The sequence below is a fragment of the Mya arenaria genome, chromosome 9, assembly GCF_026914265.1.
Source record: "Mya arenaria isolate MELC-2E11 chromosome 9, ASM2691426v1".
NCBI classification, from domain to species: Eukaryota; Metazoa; Mollusca; class Bivalvia; order Myida; family Myidae; genus Mya; species Mya arenaria.
Window position 1 is genome coordinate 2,791,881 of NC_069130.1, and position 18,773 is coordinate 2,810,653.

General features: G+C 34.9%; 1 protein-coding gene across 1 annotated transcript; it reads right to left on the reverse strand.

Moving 5' to 3' along the window:
• Window positions 1–731: 731 nt before the first annotated feature.
• On the reverse strand, window positions 732–15,938 carry LOC128203394 (uncharacterized). The gene is made up of 5 exons (XM_052904800.1): window positions 15,811–15,938; window positions 10,344–10,480; window positions 8,290–8,361; window positions 4,495–4,612; window positions 732–3,223 (listed from the first exon to the last, which is right to left on the reverse strand). The coding sequence occupies exons 1-5, from the start codon at window positions 15,824–15,826 to the stop codon at window positions 2,754–2,756; spliced, it is 813 nt and encodes a 270-aa protein (XP_052760760.1). The 5' UTR covers window positions 15,827–15,938; the 3' UTR covers window positions 732–2,753.
• Window positions 15,939–18,773: the final 2,835 nt, after the last annotated feature.

The window sequence follows — 18,773 nt, forward strand, 5'->3', positions numbered from 1 at the left end:
ACATATAGCGCGTTTATATTAGTGTTAATTAACTAATGTCAACGTCATAACACGCAGAAATATGAATTTTTGTTTTTGAACATATGTCTTATCTTGACCGTGCCTTTCAGGAAAATCATAATTTTGATCCACACTTAAACAGCAGATGGCGAGCTCAAGCACGTGCTTTTTCTTACACAGGTGGGGAAAATTGAAATTTCCTAGAACAGTAAATACATGGAAACACAAATGTGTTTAAACACGTTAGGGGACTTGAGACATAATTTATATCTTGTTTACATAAATTAAACTCATATAACTTTATTATGACGTCAGAATACCCTTTGCATTGCATGAGTAAAATGTTATCAAACATTTAAATGTTCTATCTATTAATGTATATTAAAGCACAAGTGATAAAAATATATAATTATACATGTTTATCATAATTACATCAAGCACAGACGAACTTTAAAACATGCAACATGATAATATTTTTTTTACAAATGACTTATCTGGTTTAACTAACACAAGTAAATATAAAATGAAGAACACAAGGAACAAGTAAGTTGATTACATGTAGGATAATTGTTTAAAGGCCTAGTTGCGATCTTGTACTGAATTAAAGGCCTAGTTTAATCCTTCTATATGTGACCCCCCACCCCCCCACCCCCCCACCCCAAAAAAAGAAAAGAAAAAAAAAGTGAATTTGAACACAACCACAGTTAATTCATCTTAATCTTATTGCCTTATTGTTTTATCAGATCTAAAATCTGAGTATCCTGCTGTGCAGTTTCAGGGGTTTCATTATAAAAAATGGACCATAAATGGCCCTGAGCCAAGAAACGAATACACAGGCCCACTGGCCCCTACTGTGACACCAGTGCAATTAGCAGGAGATGGCGGCATCTCAAATACACAAAAAAGACCGACATATTTGCACAACTACACGTGTTGCTTAACATTTCATCACTCTGGCTAATATTCTTTTGAAGATACGTGCAACACAAATTTGTAACGAACAAGCAGACAGACGGACGGACAACCGCGCCAAAACCATATATATCCATTCCTTACTCACTAAATAACAAACTGAACTCATTTGACCACCTCCAGCTGAAAATTGCTAAAAATAATTCGTTTGTACGCTTTCATAATCTTCTGCTTCTGCTCTCATAGTTTGTTGATCAAGATTTTTGGTTAAAAATGTTTTGAAAAACCAAAACAATACAAACACTTGTTTTAGTGCAAAAAATGTACTTAAGCACTTATGCGAAACTTTTTAGTTATACTTACCTGTGTTTTCTTTAAATTTGATCGCCCAGTTGGGATAAATTCTTTTTTCTTACACATGAATGAAACTAGAAATGTGTCCATATGCCAATGATGTTCCAACTATCCGCCCTTTTTACAAAGAGCCATTACCATTTTTCCCGCCCTGATAGTCGATGAATGTCCTTCAAAATTACCAGTTGCATAACGAAAGAGAGGGGGCATAAAACGCATAACCTAACCTCTCGCCTCAAAATATACCTGAATTACTTCTTGTATCACTTAAGTTTATTTGAACTAAATATATGAGATAATCATTACCATTTTAGAAATAGTGATCGTGCCTTGAGCCCAGGTGTACAACCTCACACACCGACTGTCACCACAAGCAAACTTGCATTTTAGAGAAAGTTTATAACTCAAATGATACATTTTAAATAAATTGTTTACAAGTATAACACTATATAATAAATTAATAACTAATTTCAATAATGTAAAAAAACCATAACAGTGCTAGTAACAACCACCCACAATACCCGAGAGGCAAAACTTCACCTGCTGGTTATTTAAATTCCTCTTTAATTTCAAGACTCAGTATTATAAACCTATCGAGATATGTAGGGCCTAAAAAAATACATTTGGTTCGGGTTACCCGACCCTACATACGGAATAGGCGCCGACCCTACCGTTTTTATAGTCAGTTTGAAAAAAAGAAGGAAAAACTAAAAAAAACAAAAAAAAATCGTTTTATTTTAATTGCTTTTCAATATGTAGTTTAAACCTTAAATGCTTATACAGAAGATAACTTTAACACCATTCTCCAATGATGAAAATGATATTCTTATATAAAGCCTAATAAAAAAATAAATAAATAAAAAGCCTACCTACCCTACCTATTTTTGAAAAGGATGTAACCCTAACCAAACAATTTTTTTAGGCCTAGGCACAATATTCCATGCTTTATATGAAAACTTTAAGTAAGTCAAAGGTCATAACTGTAGTTTTGCTAGAGGACACCGGGCGCATGACTTCGCGCCTGTAAAGTTTCATGATTCTCATATTTTTGGAGATAAGCGTAACCCATAGCTCTATATGCCATATTTCGCAAAATGGGCCATACCTCTGCACTTATGTTTGAAGCAACACACACAACTCCAGGTGCACAATTTCACATGCTGGTTTACATTCCTGTAATGTTTTGTGGCTCTGGATCGTAATATGTTAGATATACGCGCGACACAAGATTGCACGTTCTATATAGTAGTTTTTTACTAAATCAAGAGCCGTAGCTCTGATTCTACCGATTGATGAACACAAGCAAAAGCCAAGCTGCATAACAAAAAATAATGCTCAAAACTCCGAAAAATTAAATTAGTCTGCCTGGACATATATGTGCCGTCTTGTTCCGTCTATGGGGACATATATTTTAATCAGAATTTTAGACAAACATGAATTAATTACAGTAAGTACTTGACAACTTTCGAGAAACTGGGCCCATCTGCCTATACGTTTGAACTTCTCGGAGTATCTGTCTTTTTATATTTGTCCTCATTCTCCATAACTTCCTCATAGGTAGGCGGAAGGTTTGCAAGCCGGTTTGGTTCTACTGGAGGGGCACTAGGCTGAGCACTAGAACTATCTACAAAACTAGGAGCACCTGATTCCGTATTTGTCTCCGTTTCGTCCAAAGTTCCAGCACGGTTTTCTTCCTGTCTTTCTCTTTCAAGTCTTTCATTCCGTCGATCCTCTAACCACTGTTGTTCTGTTTGCCCCACCCTTAGCCTTCTCTCAGCTACGATTCCAGGATCTGGTAAGCTTTCGCCGGCATATAATGGCACACCAAATTGAATTCTGTTACAATAGCATGTCAAAAAAACTGCCACAGATAAAACAGTCAACGCCACTGTTAATATGAGGGTAACAACGGATAAAGTCAGCAAGGTGTCGTGTTGGGGATTGTCGCATGCTGAAACTGTTGACATAATTTATAAGGTTTCACAACTGAACACTATAAACTCAATATTATACAATTAAACCGGAGTAGGTCAGAGACAAAGATAAAGTTGTAATAGGGTTATATTATAACGCATGATCTTACAGAGTGTTCCCTATATTACTTCGAGCATAAGTTTCATTGTTATTGGAATGATCCATCCTATCGATGTTATACCATGATATAGCATGAGCGCAGACGTTGGTATTAAGGCGACTTCTTTCACTACAAATAATCCACGCAAAATCCGAGCTATTTGAGCATCATCGCGCAGGTTTGCTCGTTAAGACATACACTTGCTTTTATTGGGTATTGCAATTAAATGACATTTCACGAAACATTACTAAAATATCATGATGATATCTTGATATCGTTAAGAAAATGATGTGCAACTTATGGTCCTTTTAAAGAAAAAGTCAGGGATAAATTAAAACACATTGAAAAACATCATTATTCATCGCATATTTTTATAAATGATTATTTCATTTTTTATTTTATGTTTTCCGGTGGCTTACAGGAATGTAACAGTGACATGAAATTGATATTTCACTGTTCAACCAGTGAAAATATCAATTTGTGATCCAATATTTTAAATTCGTATTGCTTTGGAATAAATAGTTAGATTTTAAATCTAAAAAAATATATTTCCCTATAAATGAATTAATGTTTGTCAAATTGAAAATCAAAATAATTATGTGGTTTTGTCGTGTAAGTCGTCCATCAATAACTAGCACTAGCATGACGACATGTTCGGCTTGTAAAATTGAAAGAGGTTTCTTTATATTTTAGACACTGTACTAATTAGGTACATGGGTATTTTGTGTTTTATTTCATAATCCAGTCTATATTTGTGAAAAGTTAAATTAAAAATGAGTTTATTTCTTTAATAACATGTCTCTTCACTGATGTAAGAACTATGCATCAGTGCGTTTTAACAGTAACACATTACAACTGTTGTAATCAATTACAGCTAAACGTTGTTCATGGATGCAGAACATAACAAAAACATAAAAATACGTAGCTAAAGCATAACTGAAGGTAACCTATATAAATGCTGACATGCGTAATGTTAGTCTCTTAGGTCCTTTGTGGTTTCTTAATAATTAAATGATGTTGAATTTGCATAAAAAAGTGAGTGTTATAATATTGAATTGAAAAGAACTCATTTATAACATGAAAACGAAAACATTTTATTGACACAGTATTATTTTTATATATTGCTACAGGCCCCTAAAATATGTAAATCTTACCTGGTGTGGTTTCAGTTGAATCAGAAACACACACAACAATAGCATGCATGCCTGATAAACCAAAGCTGATTATCATAGCCATGATTCCCACGACATAATAAATCGCCATAAAGAGTGCCTAAAAGAAACAAAACATGAACTTGGTTTATGCACTTATTTGTGGACCAATGAGAATTGGGTATTATACAAACTTAATAGACTGTTTATATTCCAGAGATCCCTTGTTTGAAGCGCTGATTATTGTCAAAGCAGTGCAATACCAAGTTTGATATGAGAGGAGCAAACCTTTGAAGTAAAATGCAACTGCCATTCGTATTTACTTGTCTTCTACAAATACCTACCGCAACGGTTCCCGTTCAAATGTCATTTATCTATGTCAATAATTGGTAGATTTATGAATTTGAATAGGGTTAGGGTAAGGGTTAGAGTTAGTAGCTATACACACTTTTAAACAGCCATGTTGACTTAGAACAAGACAGATTTAAACAAGGGAGACAAATCCAATTATTGTTGAATTACAAGGGCTTGTAAGGCCACTCCTGTTTTAATTTTTGGTTTACAAGAAATTTTGGAAAAAATGTCCACCGGATGGTCGAAAAAAAAGAAGGAAAAAAGTCACAAAACATACTCTTAAAGGGTGAAAATCAGAGAACAACATAAAAACATTATAAAGTTATATAATTTACTTGGCATTTTAAATTTTTAAACTGCTATTAATGCATGTTTTAAAACACTCAAAGTTTCAAAGTTCTAATTAAACATCAATGAAATTGACTATAAACATGTTTACATGTATACACTACACTTCTTATCAAATATACATTGAATATTACTCAGCAAGACATTTGTTGAGCTTTAAGGGTATGCTAAAGCAAAAGTGAATGCAGAACACTTTAAAACTGACCAATATTAAATTGAAAAAAAGGGAAGGCGAATTTTACGCATTAAAATATCGTACACAAAAATTGCACTGTATTAAGACAATACATTACATTTTCTAAACATTGTTTCAGTTATTTCAATATTGGAAAATGTCGATAAAGTGAAATAATTTCCAATTTTGTAAATAAGGAAGTAACATTTTATGAAGACATTTGAGCTTTAATATTGTGAAAACAATTCCTGTAAAACTAAAAACCAAACTAGACCTAGATTTGAGTTTTAATTACCTTTACCATGCGGGTCCTAGTTGTGTGTAACCAAATCCATGCTAAGTCCGGAAATTTTCGGACCGGTATATTTACCATGGGATGTTCACCAAATCCATTTCAAATTCAAATCTTGCAGCAAATTACCACATCAGTACATAAAAATCACATAGCAAAATAATAAATCTAGCATGTGACTTAACTTTATGTACCAATGATTGTAACAGAGAAATCCATAATTATGTATCGGATATTTTCATCTTCTCCCAACTCCGCCATTTTGTGTATCATGCGTTCACATGGCATCTATACTTCATGATTGTTTATTTTTCATTTAAAACAGTATTCCTTGGTTACAACAACAAATCTCATTTATAGTGAAATATCAAGTTCATTACAAATTAAAATGGACTTATTCAAAATAGTTTTCCGTGTTGTTTTATCTAAATGTTTTGCTCACAACTCCTGGCATTAATAAATGCCATTGACACATGTGTTCAACTCTTTCATTGTTTTTACTCTACTATTAACCCAAACATGAATAAACATGTAATCTAGAATAAACACAAGCTTTACATTGACTCAATGACAAGTATTTCCAAACAATTTTGTGATTTAAAATCCATAAACACCACCGACCGAACTTGTGAAACTAGGTCACTGGTGTCAACTTAGAAATTTTACTTTCGATTTCAACACTCACTCTAAGTGCACTGTTATTTAATATTTAACCATAAAATGTTATAAAATGTTTTTCTCACACATAATTTACAGATATTTGTGTCTACTTATTCGATGGCAGCCACTGACACTATTATTTTTCATCTATAAACAACAATATTTTCATGACCTAAATTGGCGGGGGAAAACAACAATCACGTGACAGTTATTGTTTGTGTCGGCTGTAAAATTTGCCAATGTGTTTTGCTATTGTTATTTAAACGACTCCTGCAAATTTTAATTAATTATTTCATACAAATAATGACTGCTATCGTCACCAAAATCAATACGGTCGGGAAAATAATTTTGAAAAAAAAAGTGAAATTCATTTTTTATTTTTTTGGTACTTTTCGTAAAATAAGACTCGCCGGTTTTGTAAACCAATTTATATAAAAGTAATGGCCTAACAATACTAATTAGTACATACCGTTAAGGTATTTTTTTGAGAATATTTATTGTGAATTAAAGTTAACACCCGAGTAATTATTGTAATGTAGAAACTGTTAATTCTCATTCACTAACATATATTTAAATATTTGTTTTCAAAAAACGTTTTCCCTTCGGCTTAATTCAGCAGCATACTTCTCCTACCCTAATAAGGGGGCCTCATATATTCCGCTACAGCTATAAAAATAAGCGCATGTTAGAGTATATAGAGGAGTGTTCGGTGTAAGCAAATAAATTTTAAATACTTAAGCATTGATTTTTTTTCTGAATAATAACCAACGTCGCATTATTTAATGAGAACCCCTCGTATGTATCTGATATTATAATGAGTAATTCGTCAATGAATAAATAAGTTATATCCTATGTATCAATCAGTTGGTCAAGGGCCATAATAAGTAAGCATTCTAACACCAACTGATAACGCGTATTGTCACAATATTTAGAGCCGTTTTATGTTTTTCAGGTGTTACCTAAATATATAAAAATGTTTCTGTGCATTTATTGTTATAACATAAAGCCTTTTTCTGCCAATTTTGGGGGAAAAGCGCTTGACAGTTTGGGAAAACATAAAAAATTGGGAAATTTTAAAGTTAAAAGAACAAGCTTTTCTGTCTTTTGCAAATAAGGAAATTATAAGAATATGCGCTTCTTTTCCCTTTCAAAAGACCTGAAATGGCTGAAATATCTATCCGTGTGAGCATAAATATCTATCGCAATGACAGATGTTATTCCATATTGATCTCTGAAATTGATAAAACACAACGATTTCTGAATTCAATGAAGATAGTCAATTAAGGGGTTCAGAACACACCAGTATAAGAAATTAAGAAATGGCATAGGTTCTTAATACATTTTCCATTTTGTTGATAAAAGAACATTTGGCAATCAGTTCTGATTTTGAGTTAATTTTGCCTTCGACTCAACATGTAAGATGTAAAGAAAAATACAGATAATGTATACACAATAAACATACCTATACTTGTTCATATTGTTTAAACATCACCAAAATGGTAGTGTCCGTGATGCATTAATTAATGACGAATCCATATTTAATACGACAAACCCATTAATAAGGAAAAATATTTCTTGGTTAGTCGAACCTCTTTGAGAACACATCTTGTATAACTGTTGGTTATTTTCTGCTTCTGCAAAAGATTCAAAATGCGGATGCCAACCTTAATGTTGTGTGGCTATCACTATTTTCGTCTTTAAATAATTTTTATGTCATATAAAGAAGTTCATTTTTTATCCCAGCGCAACATAGCTGTTTAAAATACTGTGAAAATTGTGGTAATACATGTACTAAATTTCAAGTCTATATACTGATTTTGAATGATGGGCAGCGTTTAAAAGTTTCCCTGAAACTGATGAAGACACCACTCAGCTGTGACAAAAACGAGACTTTGCTTCTCAACAATAGGTCAGATGCGCTTCAATGGCCTCTTTTAATTCAAACAAAATATGGCTCTTGTAAACTTACACAGCAGCTAGGGTCCTCGCCATTGACGGAGTACCGGTATATGCACAGTGGAAATATGGACAGGACAAGTCCCTGTAATACAATGTTGAGGATATGAGCAACTTGTTAATTTTGGTATGTGCACTGTTTTTTCTCTGACCCTTTTGGGATAGGGTCTTTTCCGATTGGCAAAAATGCGCCATTTTGACTAAAATTGAGATTCAAAATATGCCTTGAAATGAACACGAACGCTTCAAAACATATACAGAAAAAATATAAAAATGAGATAAACTTTTTATTTTAAAGAATACACAAACTCTTTTATACAAAAACGAAAGTTTCTGAGTCCATATGTTTTCAGAAAAACAACACAATGACGTATGTACTTAAAAAATATAGAACAAACTTGCAAATACAGAATGTACAATATGTAACAGCCAGTCACAGTGATATGATTATATACCTGCACAGGTAGTTATTGTTTTTTATCATTTTATTTTCACATTTTAGACCGAACTATTATTTAATGAAACAAAAAATTCATTATTAACCAAGAGTTGTCGTAGGATAGCGCGCCCGACTATATGCCGCTTTATCTTAGAAATAAATGCATTCATGATGTTATATATGCCTGTCAAGAAATTTAAAAAAAATGAAGGTCCATAATTTGTTTTAGGGTAAATACAGAGTAACGTAATCTTACTGTGTGAACAGCACTTACTTTGTGAATAAAAAGTCCGTTGAATGAACAATATTTGAGGTCTGAGTTAAAACACAAAGTAACCACGACTAAGTTATGTCCTGGCCACGAACTCGTTCTCACGACTTAGTTACCTCGTGGCCACGACTAAGTTATGTCCTGACCACGACTTACGAACTCGTTCTCACGACTTAGTTTTACTTTGGCTCGTAAGTCGTGGGCAGCACTATCACAATAATCGTCTGGAGAGGCATTAGTAAATTGTGAATGATGACATGGAATAGAAAAAAATGGTATGTAAAATTAAACTTTTATGCTAAAGAGAATAAAAAAGCACTCGGTAATTATAAAATGAATGATTTCGGTAAATGACTTTTTTACCGTATTTAAATCGTACTACTCATTCTCAATATGGTTCACCCGCTGGTAGTTTCCAAACTACCTTCGAAGTATTAGGTTCCTAGGTTCCTAAGTATTCATATACTACTATCAAGTATGAGGTTAGTAGGTCAAAAGATTCTTTTTTTACCTTAATCTTTGACCCACTGACCTTAAAATCAGTATGGCTTATCTACTTGTCATGACCAACCTGCCTACAACATGTGTGGTCACAGAGGCCAAGCATTTTTCAGTTATTGATAGGAAACGGATTTTCAGCACAAGTTCACCACGACCTTGACGTTTGACCAATTGATCTTAAAAACAACATATTTTTAGCTCAAATGTCACAAAACATTGACATTTGACCCACCTCAAGATCAACAGGGTAAATCTACTGGAAACCGTTTAAATAAAGATCGTAATGCTAAAGAGCGAAAATGTAAAGGCGTAGCTTCGTTTTTGACGTAAACAGCGTTTCAAAGAAAATATCTTAAATTCATTTATCATATAGATTCTGCCCATAACTTTACGGGTGTCCCAAACCCTCTGAAATAGCATTAAGTTTACAAAAAAGATATCTTAATTAACCGGGTCCCTGGTTATGACCGTTCTGTCTTCCGAGTGTGAGGTCAGTGGGCCCCGGCCTTCTTTAGTTATTAATCGGAAACAGATTGCCAGCTCATTGTCACTACGACCTTAACCTTTCACCCACTGATCTTCAAATTAAAAGAGTTCATCTACTAGTCATTACCATCTTGTTTGCCAAGGTCCCTGAGCCCCAGCGATCTTCAGTTATTGATCGGAAAAGGAATTTCAGCTTATTATCACCACGACCTTGACCATTGACTCACAAATTCAATGGGATTCATCTGCTGGTCATGACCAAACTGCCTTCTAAGGTTCCTGGGACTATGCGCTCTACAGTTATTTGTCAGAAACCACGAACGGACTGCCCTTCGAGGGTCATAAAAAGAGAGAGAAAAAAACTACTTACAAACACTCCTGCAATGACTCCTCCTCCGACGTCATACGGGAACGCGGCCTTTTTAGTTAGTAAACCGATGCCAATTCCAATGGATAACACGGACAAAATGCAGGTAAGGATCGCCAGCCATAGTAACCTTTTGCTTGCTAAAAACATGAATAATTTATATTATGTAACACTATAGTTAGCAACTTACGTGACATTACGTATTATTATTTAGTAAATCAAAATATTCCAATAAGTATAAACACATGTATTTGTACATGTGCATCATTACCACCAAGTACAACATGTTGCGTTATGCGAACTGTTTATTGATTTAATACATGTATTGCATGCATTATCATTCTTCAGTCTAATTGCTGTGTGGAATATATGTATTTTCACTTTTCCCTCCAAGATGTTCAAATAGAACATCAATAGTATTTTTGATACCTTAACCTACATATTTTTATTTAACTGGTTATTCTTAAGGATAATTTTCATAATACATGTAACATTTTTTTCAGTATCCAAACATGATCAAAGGTCTCAAATTTATGGGTCATTGAATTTATACTATTTTTGCATATGCGTTGTCGCAGTTCTTAATGTACTCGGCATTAAGAACTGCGACAACGCATATGTACAGATATGTATAGATTTTCAACTCCGATATTTGTACCAAATTTAAAATGATTTATTGCAAATGATGTAATGTTCTATCCATCATGCACAGTATGGGAGTGAGACATGAAGTCACAAAATAGTCCTGCGTTTGTTTATTTTCAAACAAAGTCCAATTTTAGATTCATCATAACCAAACATATGACGACAAAAAGGCCACCTTAATGATTTGGAAACAACAATAACATAACTTTAAGAAAAGATTGGGCCCCATGCTTTGCATTCATGACGTCCAGTTTTGACATCATCGTCTATCAACGTCAGTTAGCGTTTTGTACATTCGTACGATTATTATCCAATATTATGGTTACTAAACAACTATGTAAAACACCCGTTGAAAAATAGCCACGTTGACATTATGCATGTAAATATTAATGGTTTCTACATAAAATCACTTGACTTTCGGTCAATCATGTGTGTCAAGAATGAAGCGACAAAGTTCAAACCCCTTGGTCCTGTCTGGTTGCTCGTTTTACATACTGTAAGGGCGGGATAGCATGTTCTTAGCCACACTGACTTATAGGAAAGCTCTTGGATAGAAGTAGATCTTTAACCATACATAAGCCCATTTTTAACATGGATGTCCACCATAACTTATTTTTAAACTGAGCACTGAACAATAAGGGCTCGGTTGAGTAGTTCTTTCCTTTGCTTGCAACGCATTACTACAGTTAACTGAGCAAACATTGATCACTTATCTCCTCGTTCATTGAAGTCGTGATTAAGATTTTTAGAACCAGTTTAATATTTACAAGATAAAATCAGGTTGGGCAATCATTGGAGCCAAAACTGCTCCAACGCGTCTTCCGTGGTAAGGTGCCAATTGGTTGAAAATGTACGTTTACAAACGGCGAGCACGGTCTCTTATTTTTCATTTTCATAGGATTATACGAGAACATTAGAAAGTCTGGGAATGTTATTCCACAACGGATTGACTGTGTATTTTAAATGTTAAAACTTAGTAATAGAAAATCATACTCTGATTGTCTATAATTTCAATAATTGCTAGCGTTAAATATCGACATCATAAAATCTAGATCTTCACGAAAAGTGTAATCGTAACGCAGGTCCTCGCATATCAATTTGTATTTTTTTTTTCATTTTTTTTTTTACAAGAGGTTGCCTCGTTACAAATTTTAGAACTTTATTGGCTAAACTTGGTGCAACACTACCTTGTCAACACTAAGAATCTAGCAAGTTATGCCAGCTCTAGGCGATCGGGTTTTCATTTTTCCTCGGTTTAACTGTTTAACATACCATGCAGTGTCCACCATCAGGACAAGATTGCATCACGACTGGACTCATAAGGCCAAATAAAAAAAATAGTCTGGTTCAGGTAACGTTGTTAAAAAAAGTTAGGGGGGTAGGGATTATTATTATTTTTATTTTTTTTGCATGGGCTCGACATATTGTTTAGACAGTGAATTTTTCTTCCATCATGTGGTAATTGTACATGTCTTGTGCTTGCTGCTTGCTATATAACCATTTTAACCATTTATCCTTTGTAATCCTAACCATTCAAAATTGGCATTTTTGTCTCAGAGATGATTTTCTTCAAACTACATATAAAGGTATATAATGAAATGTTCTAAATATAGTGTATCAGGTATTTAAATGGGTTATTATAAACCCTGTAGCTAATAAATATTCATGCAAGACTCCACCTATTTTGTATACTGCAGCCAAGTTCTGAAGCTCTTGGTTGGTGGTGGTTGGGGAAGTTTTGTTTTAATGTGTATGGTGGTTATGGAGGCATGATCTTTCTTGTTTATTTTTTTTTTCAAATCTGGTCACATGAAAATGCGATTTATCCACCTCGATAGTTTTAATTTACACTTTTTCTTTTATATAAAATATGTGAACAGAAATGTTCGAAACAAACCTCCAAAAACGATGCCCCTTGTAGCGCCGTAGAAACTTCGTATTTTATGACAACACGTTTTTCATCTACAGCTTCATGTATCTCGTGATATATTTGATCAGATGTGCAAACATTTTGGACTGCTTTCATAAGCTGGCGCTCGCCGTGGTGATCGCATTTTAATAGTTTAATTGCGATCACATTTGAAGAACCGACACACGCCGCCATCTTGTATAAAGGGAGGTAACCCGAACGGTAATACTAAATAGGCGCGGAATAGAAATATCGTTGTCGGCGCACGTTTACGATCGGATTTTCGGCGGATTTTCGAAAAAATGGCGAAAATTTTTATTGACGAAAAAATATCGCAATAAAAAGGTTAGGGTCGACGGTAATTATTAGGGTCGGTCGGGTTACCTGAACCAGACCTATTTTTTTATTTGGCCTTATAGTGAAATAGCACATCAATAAAAAATATTAAATGTAGGTCAATATTTTCACCGGTTTATGTACATTTTGTGAAGCGAATGTGAAATTGCTTTGTTATTATGAAACTTGTGTTATTAACCGACACTACGTTAGCAGAGAGCGCCGACTACCTAATTTGATTCAGGTCGTTTCACTCTCACATAGCGCTTAAATGTAAGATTATGTAACCCTCTCTACAGGTTACGAAATTCGCTTTCAATGGAATAGTGTATCAGGACAAAACAGGACAAAATAATTGACAGGATACTTATCGTGCCATGAATCGAATCAGGTTTAATTTCTATCAGGAAGTCGATTACAGTTAACATCGCTTTTAAAGACCAATAAACTTTACATTCACAGTCACTCGTTTCAATTGATGAAAAGAGCATATTCGTGTCATAATTACTGATTCAGTTTTGGTCTAATAAATGTGTTCTCAGCCATAGCCACAGTTTCGTTTCAAATGTAAATCGTACATGTTCAGAAGGTTTGAATTGTACAGTTATTGTAACTGTAATATAACAAGAGATGTTTGTCAAACATTATGCCCCCCCCCCCCCGAGCGCCATGTTGTCAGGATCATATGGACAATGGAATGAAATATGCATGGACCGAAATGACACCTGATTTGTCACTGACATTGGATGCCATTGAGGCAGTTTTAAGATTATGACCATTCAAAGTTTGAGGATAGAGTGTGTTATGACCATGACCTTTGACTCTATGACTTCAAAATCTATAGGAGTCATCAGCTGGTCACCAAAAATCGAAAGGCAAGTTCGAGGGCCATGGGTGCAAGCATTGACAAGAAATCACACAGACAAGCTTTTTCGTTCAAGGTCACTGTAACCTTGACCTTTGACCCGATGACCCCTAAAATCATAAGGGGTCATCTACAGGTGACACAACACCAAGTCTAGTTTGAGGGCCATGGGTGCAGGCATTGTAAAATTATCATTTAAAACATTTTCGCATTCAAGGTCACTGTGAACTTGACATTTGACCCAATGACTCCTAAAATCAATAAGTGTCATCTCCTGGTCAGGCCCAACTTCCCTGTCAAGTTTGATGATCATAGGTTCAGGCATTGTTGAGATATCACTGGGAGAAGAATGAACTTTTTTGTGTTAAAGGTTACTGTGACCTTGATCTTGGCCCGATGATCCCCAAAGTCATGAGGGGTCATCTACTGGTCAGGCCCTACCTTCATGTCAAGTTTGATGACAATAGCTCCAGGAATTGTCAAGTTTGCTTTCAAGGTCACTGTGACCTTGACCCCCTAAAATCAATAGGGACCATCTACTGGTCAGGCCCAACCTCTGAGTCAAGTCTGATGGCCATGGGTGCAGGCGTTGTTGAGTTATTACTCAGACAACCTTGACCTTTGGCCCGATGACCCCCCAAAAACAATAGGGGTCAGCTACTGGTCAGGCCCAACCTCCAAGTCAAGTTTGAGGGCCATGGGTGCAGGAATTGTCGAGTTATCACTCGAACAACCTTTTACCATTCAAGGTCATTGTGACCTTGACCTTTGGCCCAATGACCCCCAAAATCAATAGGCGTCAGCTACTGGTCAGGCCCAACCTCCAATTCAATTATGAGGGCCATGGGTGCAGGCATTGTCGAGTTATCACTTGGACAATTTTTTACCATTCAAGGTCACTGTGACCTTGACCTTCGACCCGATGAGCCCCAAAAACAATAGGCGTCAGCTACTGGTCAGGCCCAACCTCTAAGTCAAGTTTGAGGGCCGTGGGTGCAGGCATTGTTGAGTTATAACTTGGACAACCTTTTACCATTCAAGGTCACTGTGACCTTGACCTTTGGCCCGATGACCCCCAAAACAATAGGGGTCATCTACTGGTCAGGCCCAACCTTCATGTCAAGTTTGATGACCATACGTCCAGGAGTTGTTGAGTTATCACTCGGACAAGCTTTGGTCTACCGATGGACCGACCGACCGACCGACATGCCTGTGCAAAGCAATATACCCCTCTTCTACGAAGGGGGGCATAATAATTTATGAGCATCTATAGGCAAAATATATGGAAGAAATGTTTAAAAATAACGTAAATACGATTTAGTTAAAAAAGTCCATCTAAAGATAATAGCTTAGATATTTATTGTGATATGAGTAATATGGGGGCAGATTTTCTTATTGGATGTTTTTGTTGATAGTGAGTGTTCTACAGTTTATATAGATGTTGCTTGTATTTTTTGACAATTAATAACAAAAACGGGTAGGGTATAAGGGCATGGTCATAAGGGAGGAGGGGTAAGGGTTATATCAATGTTACAGCCGCCTGTGGACAGTGGTTATATTTTGACATATATTATATTAATGTGTTATACTTTAAAAGTATAACATAAATAGCTTTGAGATTTTTGAGAGTTTTTGATATACATGTACGTGACAGGTAAAAGTAGATTCCTGAAAATATCGTCAAGTTATTTAGACTTCAGAACCTAAATATTTACCCTTTATATAATCCATTATATTTCATTAAAGGCTAAAACACGTGTTGCGATTACTGTCATCATAATTTTGATGATGTGAATGAATAACAAAATATCCAGGTATAGAGAAAATTAATAAAACGGGAAAGAACTGGTTTAATGTAAAACTTAGGTTATACCTGAAGAGAGAACACCGCATGATTTACCCAGCGGTTACGCCCCTTTTCAGTGGACTATTTCTTGCACATACGTTAGAAGTCATGAGAAACTTTCAAACAATATACAACATAATATCACATATTATATCAAATAGTAATACATATAATGTTAATATTGTAGTATTCTTTTTTATTTACTTTCACCAGAAATGCTAGCTTCGATTTCTTTCCCATAATCATATGGTTGCATTCTAAAAAGGGACTAGACACACGATGTTCAAAAAGTTGTCAATGCGAGCTAGTAGGAAGCCGATAGAATATCATTTTACAGGTTTTAATAATAAATGCAACAATCATGTTGCTTTCTCATCTGTGTTTACCCGTTTACAAATAGCGCATAATGGTTTCCCAGTTTAAATCATATATGCTAATGAGTGCAGGTAAATAAATTTACCGATCATATTTATAAACTTTCTGGGATTTACGTGGTACACAACCAAAGTAAATTTCGAATTGGAAAAATGTGCAGCGAACGATGCAAGTGTCGTAAGCGATTTGATATATCAGTCTAAGATTCAATGCGTTGTAAACAACGATGTCAATTTTTTATAAGTTTTTGACAATTTTCTTTTTTTTCTTGCTATTGTATCATCTGGTGCATCATTGATTCTACATAAGAATTCAATATTACACTCAAATTTTGTCGCACAAATAATTTGTAAGCAAAACTCGATTTCCCAAAGTGTAATGTCGCATTTATCATATACAGGGGTGTTTAGTGACTAGGAATACTGGTCATCTTTTGGCACATTTTTTTTTATCTTTTTATATTTTTTATGTTGTTGGAATAGCACGAAATCATGAAAAATATTGTGTCGCCAATGCTTATCTTTATGAAAATTTATGTTTACACACCGATTTTGCAAGCACATGTTGTGGCAACACTTACTTTATGCAAAGAAAGGTCTGACCTACATTCTACTTCGATTTATCCGATATAAATAAATACCATTATCTCAAAATTGAGAACTTTAAGTGTGTCGCTTAAACCAGTGCCAGATACGTTACCAGCATAAATCCAAATGCATCCAGATGACCGGTACCCTTCTACCACACTGTTAAAGGTAAAAAGTAAAAAACAAAACAAAACAAAAAAATGTATGCATCATTTCGACATAGATATGCAATAATGTCAAAATCAAATGATGTTACCGGACAATGTTGTCACAACATTAGGACAACGTTTTTTTAGTTAATAAGAAAACCGCGAAAAATAACAAAGTCACTCAAAGTCTTTAAAACAAGGTTAGTAAAACGTTAAAATAACGTTGCCCCATCACTAAAGTTTCATTATCATTTTAATACTTGCCAATCATTATACGATGCTTGCCTTCAATTATTTTTCAATTTCCCATACTTTGATTGATAATTAGTGGAAAATAGTTATAAATAAATTTAGGCACCAAAGTTGTCAAAACGTTGTGACAACGTTATACAATAACCTTATAATGACACAACCTTCGCACAGCGTTGCACTAACGTTATGTGTTTGCTGGGTTGACCTCTAAAACAGGGGGTCCAACGTGTTTTGTGTTTGCCGAATTTTAAGTGAGGGAATTATGTGAAGCAGAATAACATGGCGGTGTTGGAAGGAAAAGTAATAAAACTTACTTCCCAGGTGAAAATACCTTCCTGAAACACCGAAATTCCCTCCAACGCCGCCATTTCATTCTGCTTCACACAATTCCCTCACTTAAAATTCGGCAAACACAAAACACGTTGGACCTCCTGTAAAAGCGATTTACAAAAATCTAGGTGGATACGTTCTAATTTTTTGGATTTCGTTAGGCTGGGCAACCGTAAATGACAATTGAGCCTACAAATAGATCAAAGAATTGTAGCGCCATTTCAGGAGGAACACCAACAACAAATTGATTATTCAATACAAACGATCCTGTATAGTTAGATGCGATACCTAAGTAATTTAATTTATCAACTGTTTCCAGTGATTCATTATTATAGTACCAGGTTTCGTTTTGTAGCGCAGGGCCTCTTTTACGGAAGACAACCACCTTTGTTTCGGATATATAAACCTCTAATGCCCAAGTTTGACAATAGTCGTGTTGATGGTTTAATTTTCTTTGTAAATCCTTGTTAAACTGAATAACCCAGAATACATAAACCATATAGGGTAATTCCACATTTAATATCCATTCAAATCCATTTTGAAAAGACTGTACACAATGCATTCCTTTATACTGAATCAAATGCTTCTTAAGATCAATAAATGCACGGGCCACACATAAAAGGAGCAGTTTCAATCAAATTATACAAAACGAGTATCGCATCTTCTATGCTAGACCCTTTCTTAAATCCAAATTGTGCATCAGACAATAAGCTATTTCCATGAACCACTTTTCGACTTATATGCTCTTATAATTGTTGATATCATTTATGTCCCCTTTCTTATGGATAGGCACTTTTAAACCATATGACCAAGACGAACGGAAATAACCTCCGCCCAGCACAACGTTACATATATCAGTTTTATGGTCGACTAAAATACCGATAGTTTCAATAAAAACTCATTCACGAAACTATCAACCGGAGATGCTTGCTAATTCCGTTTAATACATTTAACTGCTTAACGATCTTCTTCGGAAGTTATGGCAACGTTTAGTGGTTTAAATTTAGGATAGTTGACATTAAGTCTGTATCGATGACAAAAGTATCTATTTCTTCAGTCTGTGTGGAATGTATATATCATTAAATAAACCGGCATAGTATTCTCTAAAGCGTTCTGTGTCAATTTTGTTCGCGGTTCTC